At 41.6% G+C, this 17034-nt stretch overlaps 1 protein-coding gene across 1 annotated transcript in view; it reads left to right on the top strand.

Annotated features, from left to right (window-relative positions):
• The window catches only part of SDK1 (sidekick cell adhesion molecule 1), a 660854-nt gene that overhangs the window by 581442 nt on the left and 62378 nt on the right, over positions 1 to 17034 (top strand). Inside the window, exons 31-34 of the mRNA XM_054042917.1 lie at positions 2004 to 2107; positions 3267 to 3337; positions 9946 to 10081; positions 13254 to 13355. Of these exons, the coding sequence (XP_053898892.1) occupies positions 2004 to 2107; positions 3267 to 3337; positions 9946 to 10081; positions 13254 to 13355 (413 nt within the window). The remainder of the gene's footprint in view (positions 1 to 2003; positions 2108 to 3266; positions 3338 to 9945; positions 10082 to 13253; positions 13356 to 17034) is intronic.

Below are 17034 nucleotides of genomic sequence, written 5' to 3' on the forward strand. Positions count from 1 at the left end.
GTACTCCTTCCTAGGCAGTCATTTCCCATTTTGTATGTGTGCAACTGACTGTTCCTTCCTAAGTGGAGTACTTTGCATTTGTCCTTATTGAATTTCATCCTATTTACTTCAGACCATTTCTCCAGTTTGTCCAGATTGTTTCGAATTTTAATCCTATCCAAAGCACTTGCAACCCCTCCCAGCTTGGTATCATCTGCAAATTTTATAACTATACTCTCTATGCCATTATCTAAATCATTGATGAAGATATTGAACAGAACTGGATCCAGAACTGATCCCCACGATATGCCCTTCCAGCTTGACTGTGAACCATTGATAATTACTCTCTGGGAACCCTATAGTAGCTTCATCTAGGCTGTATTTCCCTAGTTTGTTTATGAGAAGGTCATAGGAGACAGTATTAAAAGACTTACTAAAGTCAAGATATACCACATCTACCACTTCCCCCCATCCACAAGTTTTGTTACCCTGTCAAAGAAAGCTATTGGGTTGCTTTGATACAATTTGTTCTTGACAAATCCATGCTGACAGTCACTTATCATCTTATTATCTTCTAGGTGTTTGCAAATTGATTGTTTAACTATTTGCTGCATTATCTTTCCGGGTACTGAAGTTAAGATGACTGCTCTGTAATTCCTTGGGTTGTCCTTATTTCCCTTTTTATAGATGGGCACTATATTAGCGCTTTTCCAGTCCTCTGGAATCTCTCCCATCTTCCATGACTTTTAGAAGATAATCGCTGTCATGGAAGACGGGAGAGATTCCAGAGGACTGGAAAAGGGCAAGTATAGGGCCCATCTATAAAAAGGGGAATAAGGGCAACCCGGGGAATTACAGACCAGTCAGCTTAACATAAAGTTTCTCCTTGTAGGTCATCTTTTCCAGCCCTCTGACTCCAGTGCTCTGGAAAATACAAATAATTACAGAACTTTCAATAGAGGCTTATGTTAAAACTCACCCCATCAATGCAACGTGATTATTTCTGTGGGAGCCCTTGACCTTTTTTCAGAGGAAATTAGGGCCATTTTATCTGTATTTTCCATACTGAAATGTATAGATTACATTAGTGTTTAAACTGTGTTATCCAGCCTTAATTAGCTCCTGAGAGATAGTGGGCATGTCTCAGCACTGGGGGTGGATTCTCAGCACAAGGGGAGACACTCGCACTAGCTTGATCAGTGCTAGTGGGCTAAAAACTCCCCATAACTTGTAGCCTGGAAATTGAAGCTTTTGAAGGTGAGTCAAAAGAAAAGCTAGAAGAAGCTTTGCTAAGGTTATATCAGTTGAAAGTTGCTCTTTGCATATCTTAAAGCCATGCGTATACAGAAGAACTGTAGAGAATCTGCAGTCACTGTCTATACCAAATATTTCAGGGAATAGCATTAGCTTGAAATTGCATAGGAATGAAACATGCCAATCTTGCAGCATGATCTAGAGGATTAACTGGGAGACTGGTGGCCTCAGAGTTAATGCCTGCTGTGCTGTTGACTCACTGGGTGGCCCTGGGGAAATCATCTAACCTCTCTTTAGCTTAGTTTCCCTATCTGTAAAATGAAGATGATAGTCTTTAGCTGCTCCACAGGTGTGTTGTGAGGATATATTACATAAAATATGAACAGTGCTCTGAAGCTCTGAAACACTAATATACATGCTGAATTCTATTATTATTAATAAGACGTGCCCTTTTCCAGAACCAAAAGCTACCATAGATCTATCTGTGAATCATAGCTATGACTATTCTGTAGACCATCAAGAGCACAAAATGCCTGTCTTTAAGAACTCTGTCCAGTCGATATTTGAGAAGGTGATGACAACAGTGGAGAGTTTGAGCAAATCCAGTGCTACTAGGAAGGACAAGGCCAGATAGAAAGGGAGGAGTCTTAAAAGGAAATGAACTATTCTAATAATTTAATTTGCCTTTGGGCAGGTTCTTTGTAAGAGGTTTGGTCTCAGACAGCTTGTGAAGAGAATTCATTCCTCATCCTTATTATTATGTTTTACAGGCTGAACCCATTTACCTCTTATAAGCTGCGTCTGAAAGCAACCAATGATATTGGAGATAGTGACTTCAGTGCTGAGACAGAAGCAGTCACTACTCTGCAGGATGGTAAGAGAGATGGAGAGGGAATAAGATCCTGTCCTTGGCATGAGATGGGGCGTGGGTAGAGCTCGCTATAACCTCTAGAACACACTTTCCAGTGGATTTAATTCCATTGTGTGCCTTAGACTGTGGTACCCACCCAGTTAAAAACAGCTCTGTTCACAAACAATTGATATGGGTGGTAAAGAGCTGAATTAATAACAGGCAGCTTTAAGTGTCCTGGTGTGCCCTCTGAAAATGAACCAAGTTTTCAAGAGTCTCCAAATGGAATTAAACTCTGTTTCATTGGTTTCCAAACTCTGTGCCAACCATTATCTTTGCAGAAATTGAATAATTTACAAGGGATCATTAAAAATAAATGTGGAGCTGTGCATATGTTTGAAGAAATGTCTTCAATTGTTTTCACTCATGATCCACATTAGGCTGCAGTCCATCCAAATGGCTGAGGTGTGTTTAATTTACTTTGAGTTTAGTTACAGGGAATCCAGAACAGTTTGGCCTCCTTACAATCAAATGGGTAAAAATTGCAAAAATTCTCACCTCCTTAGCAAAGTGTAATAGTTTAATCTGCTGAGCAAACCTAGTGCATTACACTGTGGAGAGCTGTGAGCACCTGATAAGCTTTTCCTTCTTTATTTCTGAGCTGATACATACTGGGTGTTAAGAGAGGTAGCCTAGACCAGTGGTTCTCAAACTAGGGCCGCCGCTTGTTCAGGGAAAGCCCCTGGCGGGCTAGGCCAGTTTGTTTACCTGCCACGTCCGCGGGTTTGGCTGATCGCGGCTCCCACTGGCCGCAGTCAGCCACTCCAGGCCAATGGGGGCTGCAGGAAGGGTGGCCAGCACATCCCTCGACCCGCGCCCTTCCCACAGTCCCCATCGGCCTGGAGCGGCGAACCACAGCCAGTAAACAAACCGGCCCACCAGGGGCTTTCCCTGAACAAGCGGCGGCCCTAGTTTGAGAACCACTGGCCTAGACAGAGGGGAAGTATGGTAGGTAACTGACCATGCATAGGAGTACTCTTGTCCACTCTCTTTCCATTGAGCAACATAACACTGAAGCTGGGACAGAAAGATCAGTAGTGAAGGAAGGAGGGGTTGATGGAGTAAGTTTTCTGTGTTTTGCCACAGTATTATAACCTTTTATTGTGTTTTGGATTTTGTTTAGTTCCAGGTGAACCTCCACGTTCTGTGTCAGTAACTCCCCACACTACCTCCTCTGTCCTCGTTCAGTGGCAGGTAGGTAAAATACAAAAATTACTAAAACATTTCTACGGTGACCTAAGATTGATGAACTTTGTTCGCCTAATGGCACAATGCAGTGAATAACTACTCTGCAAAGTGAGTATTAAAGCACACTAGAAAGACTGCAGCCTAGTTCCCTGCTGCTGATCCAGTTATATGTTATGATGAAAGATGTAAATTTCTGGTTCCTGGCTTTTAGTCTAAGGGGGACTGGGTAGTTATGCACCTTGAGGGAGACAGGAGACATAAAGGGGTTTCTACAGATGCCTGAGAATGTTTCTCTTACAAGTAGTACTGTCATCTTGCTGATATTACTAGGTATCACAGTTTGCCTGTACAATACACAGCAGAGTCATTGTCAGAGTTGGTAAGGATCAGGGAACAAAAATCTCATTCAGTTCAGATTGCATATAATCTCCTTCAGTTGATAAAACAGGCAAATGTGCTGTGTCTAAGACAACATTCAGATCTCCAAGGAATTCCACGTACACTTGGGCTCTTCCATTCTTTAGACCTCAAAAAGAAAGTTTCTCCAGAATAATGGATGCTGAGAGTAACCATGCCATATCTGCTTTAGAAATATATGCATTTTCAGTTTCTATTCCTATTTTTTTCAGTCTGGCCTGGGGCTACTTAGATTTCCTGGAACTCTTTGTGTGCTATTACTCGAGACTTCCTCTTGCTAGTGAGCATTAATACAGAAAACCCAATGGGTTAACCCATTGGATCTGTGACCTGTGCCAGAAATTCTGTCCCACCCTATGCCTAAGATAGACTTCTGCCCAAATAAGAAGTGCATCTTTGACAGGTTGCATTCTAGCGGAAAACATACTGTTTACAGTGTAGACCAGGCTTCTTGCATGGTGGAAGAATTTTCTTTTATGTATGGAGGCCTGTTTATTGCCATGCAACAGTACTTAGAAGGTATGTCTGGCTATTCAAATGAGTAGTGAGCACATGTTCATGCAGCAACGCACTTTGTAACTCTCTCACTTTTACTGCATGTTGACAAATGGAAGACATATTGGACAACTTTACCAATGGAGCTAGTATAGGTATTAATCAATTGCCCCACCTCCAAATCAATATAGTCCTTTGCAAGGACAAACAGGGAATGTGAAATGTAGTGTACAATAAAAAAAATTGTCCAATTGACTGATTATTGGGGGGGTAATTAATGTGAAATAGGTGGTTGTTTAGGTAACTGGATCCTTTATACTTCATGAAAATGAAATGGGATAGTTGTGCCAGGCCACGTCAAGGGAGTTGCAGGCAATTACTTGTCATTACGACATGTCTTATATGGGATCACAGTAATTCAGCCGTACTTTATTTTTCAAATAAATACAAATCTCAAATCCCACAGTAGCCTACAACTAACAGGGCATTCTGCATCAGTGTTAAAGAATAATGTAAAACTGAAAACACCAGCCAGTCTAAATGGGGAGGAGGGGAAGGAAGACTGTCAAGTTCCAAGCAAACCTGAATTTTTAACTTTGTATGTTGTTAATAACTCACAAAATAAAATCCAAATGCACCATCTCTCTTTGAATCCACTTATAGACTTTAAGGTCAAAAGGGACCAGTGTGATCATCTGGTCTGACCTCCTGCACGCCACAGAACCTCACCCACCCACTCCTGTAATAGACCCCTAACCTCTGTCTGAGTTACTGACGTCCTCAAATCATGGTTTAAAGACTTCAAGTTACAGCAAATTCACCATTTACATTAGTTTAAACCTGCAAGTGACCTGTGCCCTATGCTGCAGAGCAAGGTGAAAACCACCCAGTGTCTCTGCCAATCTGACCCTGGGGAAAATTCCTTCCCGACCCCAAATATGGCAGTTGGTTACTCCCTGAGCATGTGCACAAGACCCTCCAAGCAGATACCTCAGAAAGAATTCTCTGTAGTAACTCAGAGCTCTCCCCATCTAGTGTCCCATCTCTGGCCATTAGGTATTTTTGCTGCTAGCAGTCACTGATGGGCCACATACCATCGTAGGCAGTCCCATCATACCCTCCCCTCCATAAATTTATCAAGTTCAGTCTTGAAACCAGTTAGGTTTTTTGCCCTTACTGCTCCCCTTGGAAGGCTGTTCCAGAACTTCACTCCTCTGATGGTTAGAAACCTTTACCAAATTTCAAGCCTAAACTTGTTGGCCTATTTATCCATTTGTTCTTGCGTCCACATTGGCACCTAAGTTAAATAAGTCCTCTCCCTCCCTGGTATTTATCACTCTGATATATTTATGGAGAGCAATCATATCCCCCAGAGCCTTCTCTTGACTAGGCTAAACAAGCCAAGCACTTTGTCTCTCCTCCCATAAGGTAGGTTTTCCATTCCTTGGATTATCCTACTAGCCCTTCTCTGCACCTGTTCCAGTTTGAATTCATCTTTTTTAGACATGGGAGACCAGAATTGCACACAGTATTCCAGATGAGGTTTCACCAGTGCCTTGTATAATAACAGTTTCCTGTCTCTACTGGAAATATCTCTCCTGATGCATCCTAGGACTGCATTAGCCTTTTTCACAGCCACATCACATTGATGGCTCATAGTCATCCTGTGAGCAACCAAGGCACCTAGGTCTTTCTCCTCCTCTGTCGCTTCCAACTGATAAGTCCCTAGTTTATAGCAAAAAATTTTGTTGTTAGTTCCTAAATACATAACCTTGCACTTTGCACTATTAATTTTCATCCCATTTCTGTTACTCCAGTTTACAAGGTCATCCAGATCTTCTTGTATGATAATCTGATCCTCCTCCGTATTGGCAATACCTCCAAACTTTGAGTCATCTGCAAATTTTAATTAGCGCACACTCACTTTTTGTATCAAGGTCAGAAATAAAACTGTTAAATAAGATTGGTCCCAAGGCCGATCCTTGAGGAACTCCACTAGTAACCTCCCTCCAGCCTTTCAGTATAAGCCATTGTAGTCTCCCCTTTAACCAGTTCCTTATCCACCTTTCAATTCTCATATTAATCCCATCTTCTCCAATTTAACTAATAATTTCCCATGTGGAATTATATCAAATGCCTTACTGAAATCCAGGTAGATTAGATCAACTGCATTTCTTTGGTCCAGTCAGTCCATTATTTTTAAATGTAACTAGTAGCAAACAAGTGCTTTCCATCAAAGCCTATTATAATAATATTCTAAGATTGGTTTTAAAAATTCTAGATGATGTTACTGTTAACTTCAAGATTGTGTATCACTTTACTTCCATTTTAGACACAAGAGTTTCTGTAACTCACATGATGTAAACAAATTGTTCTTATTACCGCTGCACTCCATCCAGGCAGCCACTCATAATCACTTTACCTACCTCAGCAGATCCCTTGGGCCTTTCTCCAGATAGATAAAAATCCTAAATAATCCATTACATCAAAAGCAGAGGTTTACCCATGAAAGACAGATAGGAGTGGAAAGACCTGACCTTTCAGCAAAGTACCCTTTTCAAGGAAAAATCATCATTTTCATGGCAAAGAGAGAAAAACATCCTGGGCCATTTATCTTCTGAGTATTTGTGCTAGATTTGAAGGAGGAAAGGACTGGGGAAAACATGAAAGCATAAATACAAGTTGATTGTCAACAGATTCATGTGGAATTAAAGAAATATCCTTTAATTAGATGTATAACATAACATGGAGTATTAGTGTCCCTTATATACTCTTGTTCAATAGTGTTTACCTTTTTTTTTTACATCATATAGGAAATGGTACAGTAAAGTATTTGTCCGTAAACAAAGTCTTTCATGTTTTTTGAAGTGCTTTATGACACTTCTCACTAATTAAAAAGAAGCTGCATATGTTGGATGTAAGAAAGGGCCTTGCTATTCTACTTTGACAGGACTAGACCCCTCACAAAATTCCCCAGGCTCTTTGTGGCTTATGGGGAAAGGGCTAGGAGACAAGTAGTGTCCATCTATCCAGATGGATAGCCAAGATGCATCTGATCATGTTATAGATGGCAGGGGCACCTCTTCCTGGAAGAGAATTAGCACATTGCACAAGGGCACCGGCTACATTGGTGACCTCTTGTGCATACCTCTCAGAGACATCCACAGGGCAGTAAGTTGGTCTTTTCTTCACATGTTCACAAAGTGCAAGTGACCAGGGATGATGCTAGGTTTGGCAGGATGCTACTGCAGTCACTCTACGTGTGAATGCCTTGTACCTTCCTCCGGGAAGTTCTACTGCTTACGAGTCACCAGCTGTGGAATGTGATGAGGACTATCACTCGATACAGAAAAGGATTCCTTATCTATTACTTACTATTACTTATCTCTACAGTAATGGATCTTCTTCAAGATATGTAGTCCATATACATATTCCATGGCCCACTCTCCCCTCGTGCTACTGCAGACTCCACAGGCTAGGGGCTCTGAAAGCCGTGGAAGAACTGAGGTGGGGGAGCAGGTCCACCCCTTATACTCTCACGCAGGCCCCTGAGGAAATGAAGGATGCATGTGCTGCCCCTCCCGGCACTGCTAACTAGAAAGTTCTTCAACACATGCACACTGGTGTGGTGCAATCACTAGCTGTGGAATATGTTTACGGACGTCACATCTCGAAGAACGTCTGTTACTGCACAGGTAAGCAATTCCCTTTTCCCTCAGCCTTAGGTTATGCACCAACCCCCCCCCCCCCAAAAATATTTTTTGCCCTAATGCAGAGGCATTATTTTTCTGTAGTACAGTCAGTTCTGGTGGGTGTCTTTTTGTTGGTGATGGTATGGAGCCGGGGGTGTTATGTTCTTTTTTTTTTTTTTTTTTTTTTCATAGCAGTATGCTAGACTGTTACCAAATTCTTCTTTAAATTTTCCAGTACTTGCCTCTTTCCCTGCTTTAAATAGTTGAATTATTGGTTTTCACTTTCTTTAAAATTACACAGGGTGTTACCTGGTATTGTCACTGCATTTCACCCCAGTAGTTACCGTTTCAGTGATGGACAAAGTTATTTCTGTAAAGTTTCCAAAGTACATGGAGATCTTTCTGGAATTTAAAAGCAAGATCATTATAGCTACAGGCATTATCATTTACCCTTTCAGTTCCTTGCTGCTTAAATTTGAGAGCATGGATCTTTAGAAAATAATGGCTCAAGGTCACTTTTCTTCTCTGCCACATTAAAACTACAGTGAGCTCCTGAAAAAAAACACTTTTTTTCCAAACCATCATGACTCCCATATCCTGTCTATATCTAAGTAAGTCACTCAGATAAAAACTCTCCTCTCAGTATAATGGATTTCTTAGGCTTTTTTATCTCTAGTTGGAGAAGGACCTGCGGGACTGCAGTAGCATTCCACTGCTGAGGTATAAGTCCTATTGAGTGGCAGAGTATCTTCTAGAGAAATAACAAGTGTATGGATGGCCAGGCTGGTGGCCCTACATAATTACTATGTAGCTCCGAACTGTTATGCTAGAGATCCATATTTAGTTCTCAAGTTAAATTTCTTGTTCTTCAACATAGCCCAGTATCCAAAGAGGGTACCTTGCTGATGTGAGAACAGCAATGTTGGACTCTATTCACTCCTCCTCAACCAGAAAGAAGATTCTTTGAAGCAGGAGTGAGTGGAACGAGCAGAATCCTGGGGGGTCCCAATTTATTATGTGCAAGACTCCTTGGGGGAAAAGAAAGACAGTCTAAAGGGGAAGGGATAGCTCAGTGGTTTAAGCATTGGCCTGCTAAATCAAGCGTTGTGAGTTCAGTCCTTGAAGGGGCCATTTAGGGATCTGGGGTAAAAATCTGTCTGGGGATTAGTCCTGCTTTGAGGTCTCTTCCAACCCTGATATTCTAAGGAGTGTTGTAGGTGAGACTTATACTCATGGCACAAAAAGGGAGAGACCATAACCATCCTTCACTTCCTAAATTGCAGTTATTCTCATGACTTGTGTGTTTCTTTGTTATAGACAGACACATGTGGCTTGAGGGATGTGTGTTCTGCACTAGCCAAATGTCAATGAGCAGCAGTACCTCATATGGAAGTAGGGCTATTACCAAAATACCTGTTTTTCACCTAATTAGTTAAAACTACTAATCCTTATTCTGCTTCTCATCACCTACTCCTCATCTCCAACCATGCTGAATCCAGAAGCTGTCCTCAAGTTGAACAGCCAGGAGAGAATCGCTGTTTAAATAATAACGCTGTTGCAAAAATTTGAATTCCTCTTCTGCTGCTAAATGTCTGAAAAATTGGCTTCTTTTTCTGCTGTTTTTGTGGCAGGCAACATGTAGCCACATCTGTGTTTTTTGCCACTGGTTTGTCCAGACAATTTGTCACACACAAGATCTTGTGCATTCAGGATGTAGAAAGCTCATGTTCTTGTGAATCAAATAAGCCATGAACTACTAAATCCAGAGCATTTTTTAACTATTGTCTCTGAGTTAAAATAACAATGATGCCTTTAAATGTTGTTTTGTAACTTCCACGAATGTTTTGCTCTTGTATTGTTGAGGGATCTGTTTTCACCATAGAAGTCTGAGTCCCTGTCGCACAGAACCCAGACTCTGGATGAGACTGTCTAAACCAATGTCTTAAGCTGTCTGATGTTTGTTGCATTGAACTTCTTACCAAGCACATTCCTAATGTGAATTTCTTGCAGCCACCAAAGGTTGAGAGTCTGAATGGCTTGCTGTTGGGGTATCGGATTTATTACCGGGAGCTGGAGTATGAAACTGGGCCTGGAACAGAGTCCAAGACTATTAAAATCCCTTCAGCTTTACGAGCTGAACTTACACGTGAGTAGACACACTGCTGTATTACAAGCTGATAATCCACCATTCCATCAGAGCCCGCACCCCTCATTACTCAGTGGAAAGGATGTGCCACAGGTGCTAAATTATTTAACACTTAAGTACATAGGACAGAGATGCTCAGAGATGCTATTAACTATGGTCTAAACTGCATTATATTTAATGGCACTCTCCAGTCCATGCCAGCATGCTTGAAGTGGCATTCTCTCTCCCTCTTTGTTTCTCCTCCCTCCATGCATACTCTGATTTCCTGCTTTCTCCTATTTCCATCTGGTGGTTACTGTGGTACACTATGTTCTGGCTTCATACACAAAAGGTAGCAGATGCGTTTTTGGAAAATGTATTATTTCAATAAAAGGTGTTTTTTTTCTTTCTTTCCAGTATGACCAAAACAGCTGATGCGAATATTTAAAGTTTCTAAGTGTTTGTCATTATTTAGGGAAGAAATGGAAAGGAAATAAAATAAATAAAAAGCAAGAGTCTCATTGGCGTATCGGTTAATAATAGTCAGCAAACATTTTATTGATGGAAAGAATAGTGAGAAGGAGAAGAGTAAGAGAAAAATGAAGATGAGATTTAAACAGAAGAAGGAAAGTAGGGGGGGGAAGAATAAGGCCATAAGAACCAGGTGGGAGAGGAGGACCACGTGATGGCTCAGTAGCTTGAGAGATGTGGACTAGCAATAAGATGTCATCATGACGGATAAGGTTCTGCCATGATTGAAATCAATGGGATTACTCTCAGGTTAAAATTCTACTCACTGTGAGTAAGAGTGGCTCAATCTGGCCCTGCAGGGTTTACATGATGTGATAATGTCGTGCAGCATTTCTCAGTACTGGGAGAACCCATCCAGGCTATCTCCTATAGACGCTGTTATGATGAGATCGATAGAGAGTAGATTTTCTTTAAAATAGCTTATGCATCAAATTCGGTCTTAATTTACAATGGGATTGCACATAGTGTAAGTCAGGGCAGAATGTGGCCCTAAAGGTTCCAGAGCTGATTTTCTAATAGTGCTGAAGTATAAATCACCCTCCTGTGCTTTTTCAGGAAAGAGAGAGAGAGATTTTTAAAGAAAATTCCCTCTTCTCTTAAAGCAATACAGTGTTATTTGTACCCATGCATACCGCTCTTCCACAGTGACCTGCTGTTTTTATACAGTTTATTATTACTGTAAATACCATGAAAATGAAACTGGGGGAAACTTAGTTTATGTTTTAAAGAAATAAATCCCACATCATTTTAAGCGTTAGCTGTTTATGTCCCATATTTGGGGACTTTATCCTATGATGCTCCACATTTAAGCTTGGGTAGGCTGAGAACTAACAATTCAGTGCAGTGCTGGGAGTTTTCCCCATAGAATTTGCCTCCCTTATACGCATTTGTTCTATTTAATCTAAGGAATCAGTACATTTCCCTGTGCTGTATATTTGTGTGACTCTCTCTGTGGTGATGAAATGAAACAGCCCCTTGTGAGGGAGATGCTTTTGATGTATTACGAGAGAGTGATGTGATTTTATTGCCCTTCAAGGTACAGTCCTAAAGCTCAAACTGTGTACGTGTGTGCTGCATCATTTCCTTCTGTCTCTGCTGTACATCATTTGCAATAACTGTTTCCCTGCACTGTAACAAGCTTTCTGCTTTGCTTACTCTGAATAGCCCAAAGCAGCTTCCAGACAGTGAATAGCCCCTCTGCATTAACGACGTATGAATTAACACGTAAGTGCACGCTGCCTTGACTTTTTGTAATGGTTGGGAATACACTATGGGCAAACTTCTATGGTTCCCTTCACCGAATCATGCAGAAACCAACTCAGATTAATGACTCTGCTTCTTTTTCTTTAAACGCTTCTTTCCAATATATCAAGACATTGATGCTGCAAGTAGGTAACAGTTTAAAAATAAGGCTGCTGGGAAGGTGAAGCATTATTGACTCTAACATATCAGTATTTCTGATGCTAAATGAATTCTGATTTTGTTCGCCTCATATTTCACAGCCCATCTGAGTTTAGCTGAATCACATCATTAGTCCTTTGATTCGAACACTGGGATGCTGAGGCACTCCCGCAAGTGGAGGGCTAATTTAGAAAGGGCCCAAAGAATTTGTATGCAGCTCAGAGGTGTGTTCAGTTGGAAATGAATAAAACAGGCTTCGACGGAGTTAAAAGGCAAGTTGCTTTCTGGTGATGATGGTTCACTAGGCAGGTTTGGCCCCAGGCTTTTAAGTTACAGATTGTTAGGGGGGAAAGAAGTGAAGCCCTAGCCCCACACGCATTTGGATGCCTGAACTCGCATATGTTCCGTTTTCCTGGCATTGAAACCCTTCTCGTGATTTTTTTTTTAACAACAAGAGCAATAAAAGTTACTCTGTCCACGCTGACAAGTGCTGCAATTCCTATCAAGATGGCTGTTTCCTACGGTATATCAATGTTTTATTTATAGGCTGGCAAAGCCTTAGTGATGTATCAAAAAATCATCTACTGTGTATCTGAAACGAGTCAGAGATGCTGGACTCTGACTCAGAGATGTGGGCAGAACACTTGTAAATACTTCTGTGAAGCTGAAATTAGAAGGACCCCTGTGATCAGATTTATTGAACCTTTACTGAACTGATGGCCTGCCGGGAGCCACAGAGGTTGGGGTGTAGTGTGATTCACAGATAACTGGGAAAAGGTATTGACAAGGGGAGAAATTCAGACCCATATCCACAAACACACCTGTGTGAATAAACTCAGTGCTGATTAAAGTACAATTTTTTTATACTATTGGCCTGTCTTTCGATATACTTTTGCTGTGATACTTTTGCCTGTTAGGTGATAAATATTTATTGTAGAGTAGGTTATTTCATTTTCAGATGCAAATCCTGGAACTCTGGCAGCTGCAGCCAGCCCTCTGTGAGGGTATTTACATGATTCTAGTCTGCCTCTTGTCTTTCCCTTGTTTATTAATTACCCTAATGCCATGGTTTTTGCTAGCTTCTTTTCTCCTTGCTGTCATTCTTTCCACAGCTGTTAGTGTATTTCCTATGGGTCAGCTAAGAAATTTTTGCCCAGTGGCCAAATGGAGCATAGAAGAAGTTGATCTTAAAAAGGAAGGAGATATAAAGTGGGACGTTAAAAGTGCCCATTTTTTTTAATCTGCTGATTTAAATTTCCAGAGCTGAAGAAATACAAGAGATATGAAGTTGTAATAACAGCATATAACATCATTGGGGAGAGCCCTACCAGCACACCTGTGGAAGTATTTGTTGGTGAAGCAGGTAAGCAAATGGAAAATGAATTGATTTAAATAGCACCTGAGTTTTTTCACACTTTCCAGGTGGTTGAGACGGAACTGGGGTATTGGAGAGATTCCTACACAAGTTTCTGCAGCACCTCCTGCTGGCAGAAGTTGGGACTAGAGTGCCATAGTCATTTGCTGTTCAGAAGCTAACACATCTACAATACCCAGAATAAAGAAGGAAAATGCCTCCTGAAGAAAGAGGAGAGCAAATGTTTTGAGCAATTTTCAAAAGATTAACATCTGTACCAAATTAGCTGGGAAAGGGAAACTGGAAGTATGAGGAAAAGGCGACTCAATATAAAGAAGTAAAAAGTGGAGATTAGGAAAACTACAAGGGAAAGGAAGAGGGGGGTCATAAAACAGAGACATTGGAAGTAGATTCTTTTTTATTTTACAGCCCTCTTGCATGGCAATGTTTTCTGTGCATGCACCCCCACAAACATAGCTTGAACATTTGAATCCATGGAGGGGATTGTCTCCAGGTTAGTGGTAGCTCTGGAGCTGAAGTTCCCAGTCACCCACAAGACAATGAATACTCTTTACCTCTGCCTCTAATCTAACCAGCTGCAAACCCTCCCTCAGCACCTAGATATCTGTCTTGCCATGCACCTTTGCATTACTTTGTATGGATCTAGTACAGAAATGTGCAGTGTGCTTTACAAAGTGTAACTTGCAGATCAATTTACAGTCCCTATCCTAAAGGGCTCAGAGTCAAGAGGCACAAGTCATCACAGTGCTCATTACCAAATACTTACCATTTGAACACTTCATGAAACATGGACCCTGTCCCCCACAGTAATTCTTGCTGGGAGAGGATGGGATTGGAGTAACTGTCATCTTCCCCCACAGCCCATGTCACTACTTCATTCTTTACAAGTGACTCCAGCTGGGAGAGGCTGGCACTGGGGTAGCTGTGAGCTTCCTCAGCTATTACTTCTGTACCATTCCCCATAGCAAATTCTCCCATTAGAATCTCAGGTAAGATGGGATTCCACCACCACTTGGTCTCTTGCCCAATCAGCTATATGAACCAATCTGATTTCACTTTTACTCTTTTTCTTAAATCTAAGATTTAAAGGTTTGAGTTCGAACTCTAGAGATGACTTTTTTATTGCTATATTAAATACTAGATTTCTGTGAACTAAGAAAAAGAAATTATTAACTCTGTTTAATCTTTTTTATTTCAGACATAGTTGTAATGTTCACTGTTATATAAAATTTCATCAATTAATCAGAGGTGGCCCTGCTCTCCAGTTCCAGTTGGAGATACTTACATAATTGAGATAGTTAGTTATTTTGCTAGAGTTCTAACTTCTTCCTGCAAAAGATGGCAAAGGAAGCTCCAAATGGAGCCAAGTATGTCTGGCTTCAAAACAATTTTCCTTTCATAACTAATAGCTCATCTCTACAAGGTGTTTATACACACACACACACACACACTGATAAATACAACAAAAGGAGGCTGCTACATGTCTTTAAAGCCCTCAACCCACATATTGCTCTTAGCAGCCCACATGGGTGGCAGGGGGATGAAGAGCTCATGAATACTGCAAGGCACCTGGAGGGCCTTCTTTCATATGTAGCCAGGGATTCTCAAGCTGCAGCACAGTTCGCTGGGTTTGTTAGGCCTTGTGGAGTTTACTCTAATTAGGGACAATACAGATCCGTGCTGTGGAAATTGTGAATTTAGGATCTTCCTGCAGATTTTCCGACCTATTGTGGGATGTTACAGTGCAGTGTTAAGTGGCTGTCATGTTTCAACCCAGAGGTGGCAGCTTTTTTTTATGGAGTGATGTGTTCCCTCTATATAGCTTGTATGTTATTTTAAGTTTTTGAAGTGATTTTGGAATCCTTTAGGATGAAAGGTGCTGCATAAATAGAAATTGTTTTGTTTTATTGGCATTTCTCAGGGCTTCCTAGCTGCAGTAGCAAAGGCAACTAAACAGCAAGCAGGAAGAGATGGGTCTTTGATTTGGTTTTGGCGCTGGAGACCCATTTACAAAAGATCACACAATTAAAAAGTGAGGGTTACCAACACTGGGGGTGGGAGCTCACTAATCCACTGAAAGATAGAGATTATCATACCATCGCCAGTAGCACACATAGACAAAAGGAGACCAACACCAGTTCATCTTACTCCAGATAGTCTATTGATGACTGCTGTTAAATGGCTGCTGCATTCCATCCCACAGGTTGCAGAATGTGGTGGGTAAAGTGAGTCCTTTTGTAGCTTGTACCGCTCTTCTGGAAGGAAAGTGCCATAGAGAGAGAAAGATGCAAGGTATATATTTGGGGGGAGGGGGAATATGTCATTCCTAAATTTAGAATCCACTAGTCTCAGAAAGTTAAGATCTTCTGGCACTGTTTTCATCTTTATGTCTTGTGCTGCATGGAGCACAATCAGCACCAAATTACTCCTACCAGGGCCGGCTCCAGGCACCAGCGAAGGAAGCAGGTGCCTGGGGCGGCCAATAGAATGGGGCGGCAGTCTGTCCATTGTTGGGGTGGCACATACGGGTCTACGGTGGCACTTCGGTGGCCGCTCAATTGGGTTTTCCTTTTTTTTTTTCCTTCGCCGCTTGGGGCAGCAAAAAAGCTGGAGTTGGCTCCAACTCCTACACACTCATTGATGTGCAGTTCAAATAGTCTGAATTAAGGATTTATCCTTAATCTTTACCCTCTACAGATGGTAGAACCAACTTTCTGCAGGAGGATTACCTGCAGATCTGCCCCTTCCCTCTCTGTTAAATTTAAATTATTCCTATTTGTTTGGATTTTATGTATTACAGTAATGCAGCTTTTCAGTACTCGGGACATGCTTGACCATTTTTTTTAAAATGCCCTAATAAATAGAGATCTGTGGGTTACCCCAGATCAAATCAAACAACCCAGTAACAACATAACACAACTATAACAAGACAAGAAGGAATCACCAGCACACCAGACTCCTACACCACTACTACTAATCAACCTTACCCAACACCCATCTCCTCAGAGGCAAGGATCCTAGCCATCGGGTACCCATTGTGATGCACTTGGCGTTCAGGGCAAGAAGGAAGATGACAATATTTCTGTGAGAGTGACATGATTGTTGACAAGACTGGGCAGTAATGGTGACACTCTGTCTCCTGACTTGAGCAGTGAAATAGCGGGGTAGATGCAAGCGGCTTTTTCCTAGGGGACGAGCACACTGACCAGCAGATTCCTCTTCTGAGTGGACTAGAAGATGCTTGTAATGGTCTAATGTTGCCGTTTAGATCCAGCCACAGCTCTGCCCTGCTCATTAGTGAACCGTGTGCAGCTCCTCACAAATGACAGAAAAATGGAAAGCTGCTACTTAACAGAAATTAGAAAGGGAGTCACAGCCCCTTCGGCAGGCCCCCTTCTCTCCTTGTTAATTCATTTAACAGTTCAGCTGTCAGGGCTCCAGCTTCGTTGGAAAGCCAGTGAATGTTCAGTGAGAGCCTAGGTACTGATATTAATCCTGGTCCTAAATACAGCTGCTACCAGAGGTGGTGTTCTGCTCGAATGAAATAAAGATTCCTTTACAGCCGCTTCTATGCCAGGAGCATTGGCTTGTTGTCGTTATCCGCTTGTGGGGTGGGATCTGGAGTTTAGGAAGCTTCCACTATCTGCATAATAGTTGAATATAAATC

Source organism: Malaclemys terrapin, chromosome 10, assembly GCF_027887155.1.
Source record: "Malaclemys terrapin pileata isolate rMalTer1 chromosome 10, rMalTer1.hap1, whole genome shotgun sequence".
In the NCBI taxonomy this organism is placed as follows: domain Eukaryota; kingdom Metazoa; phylum Chordata; order Testudines; family Emydidae; genus Malaclemys; species Malaclemys terrapin.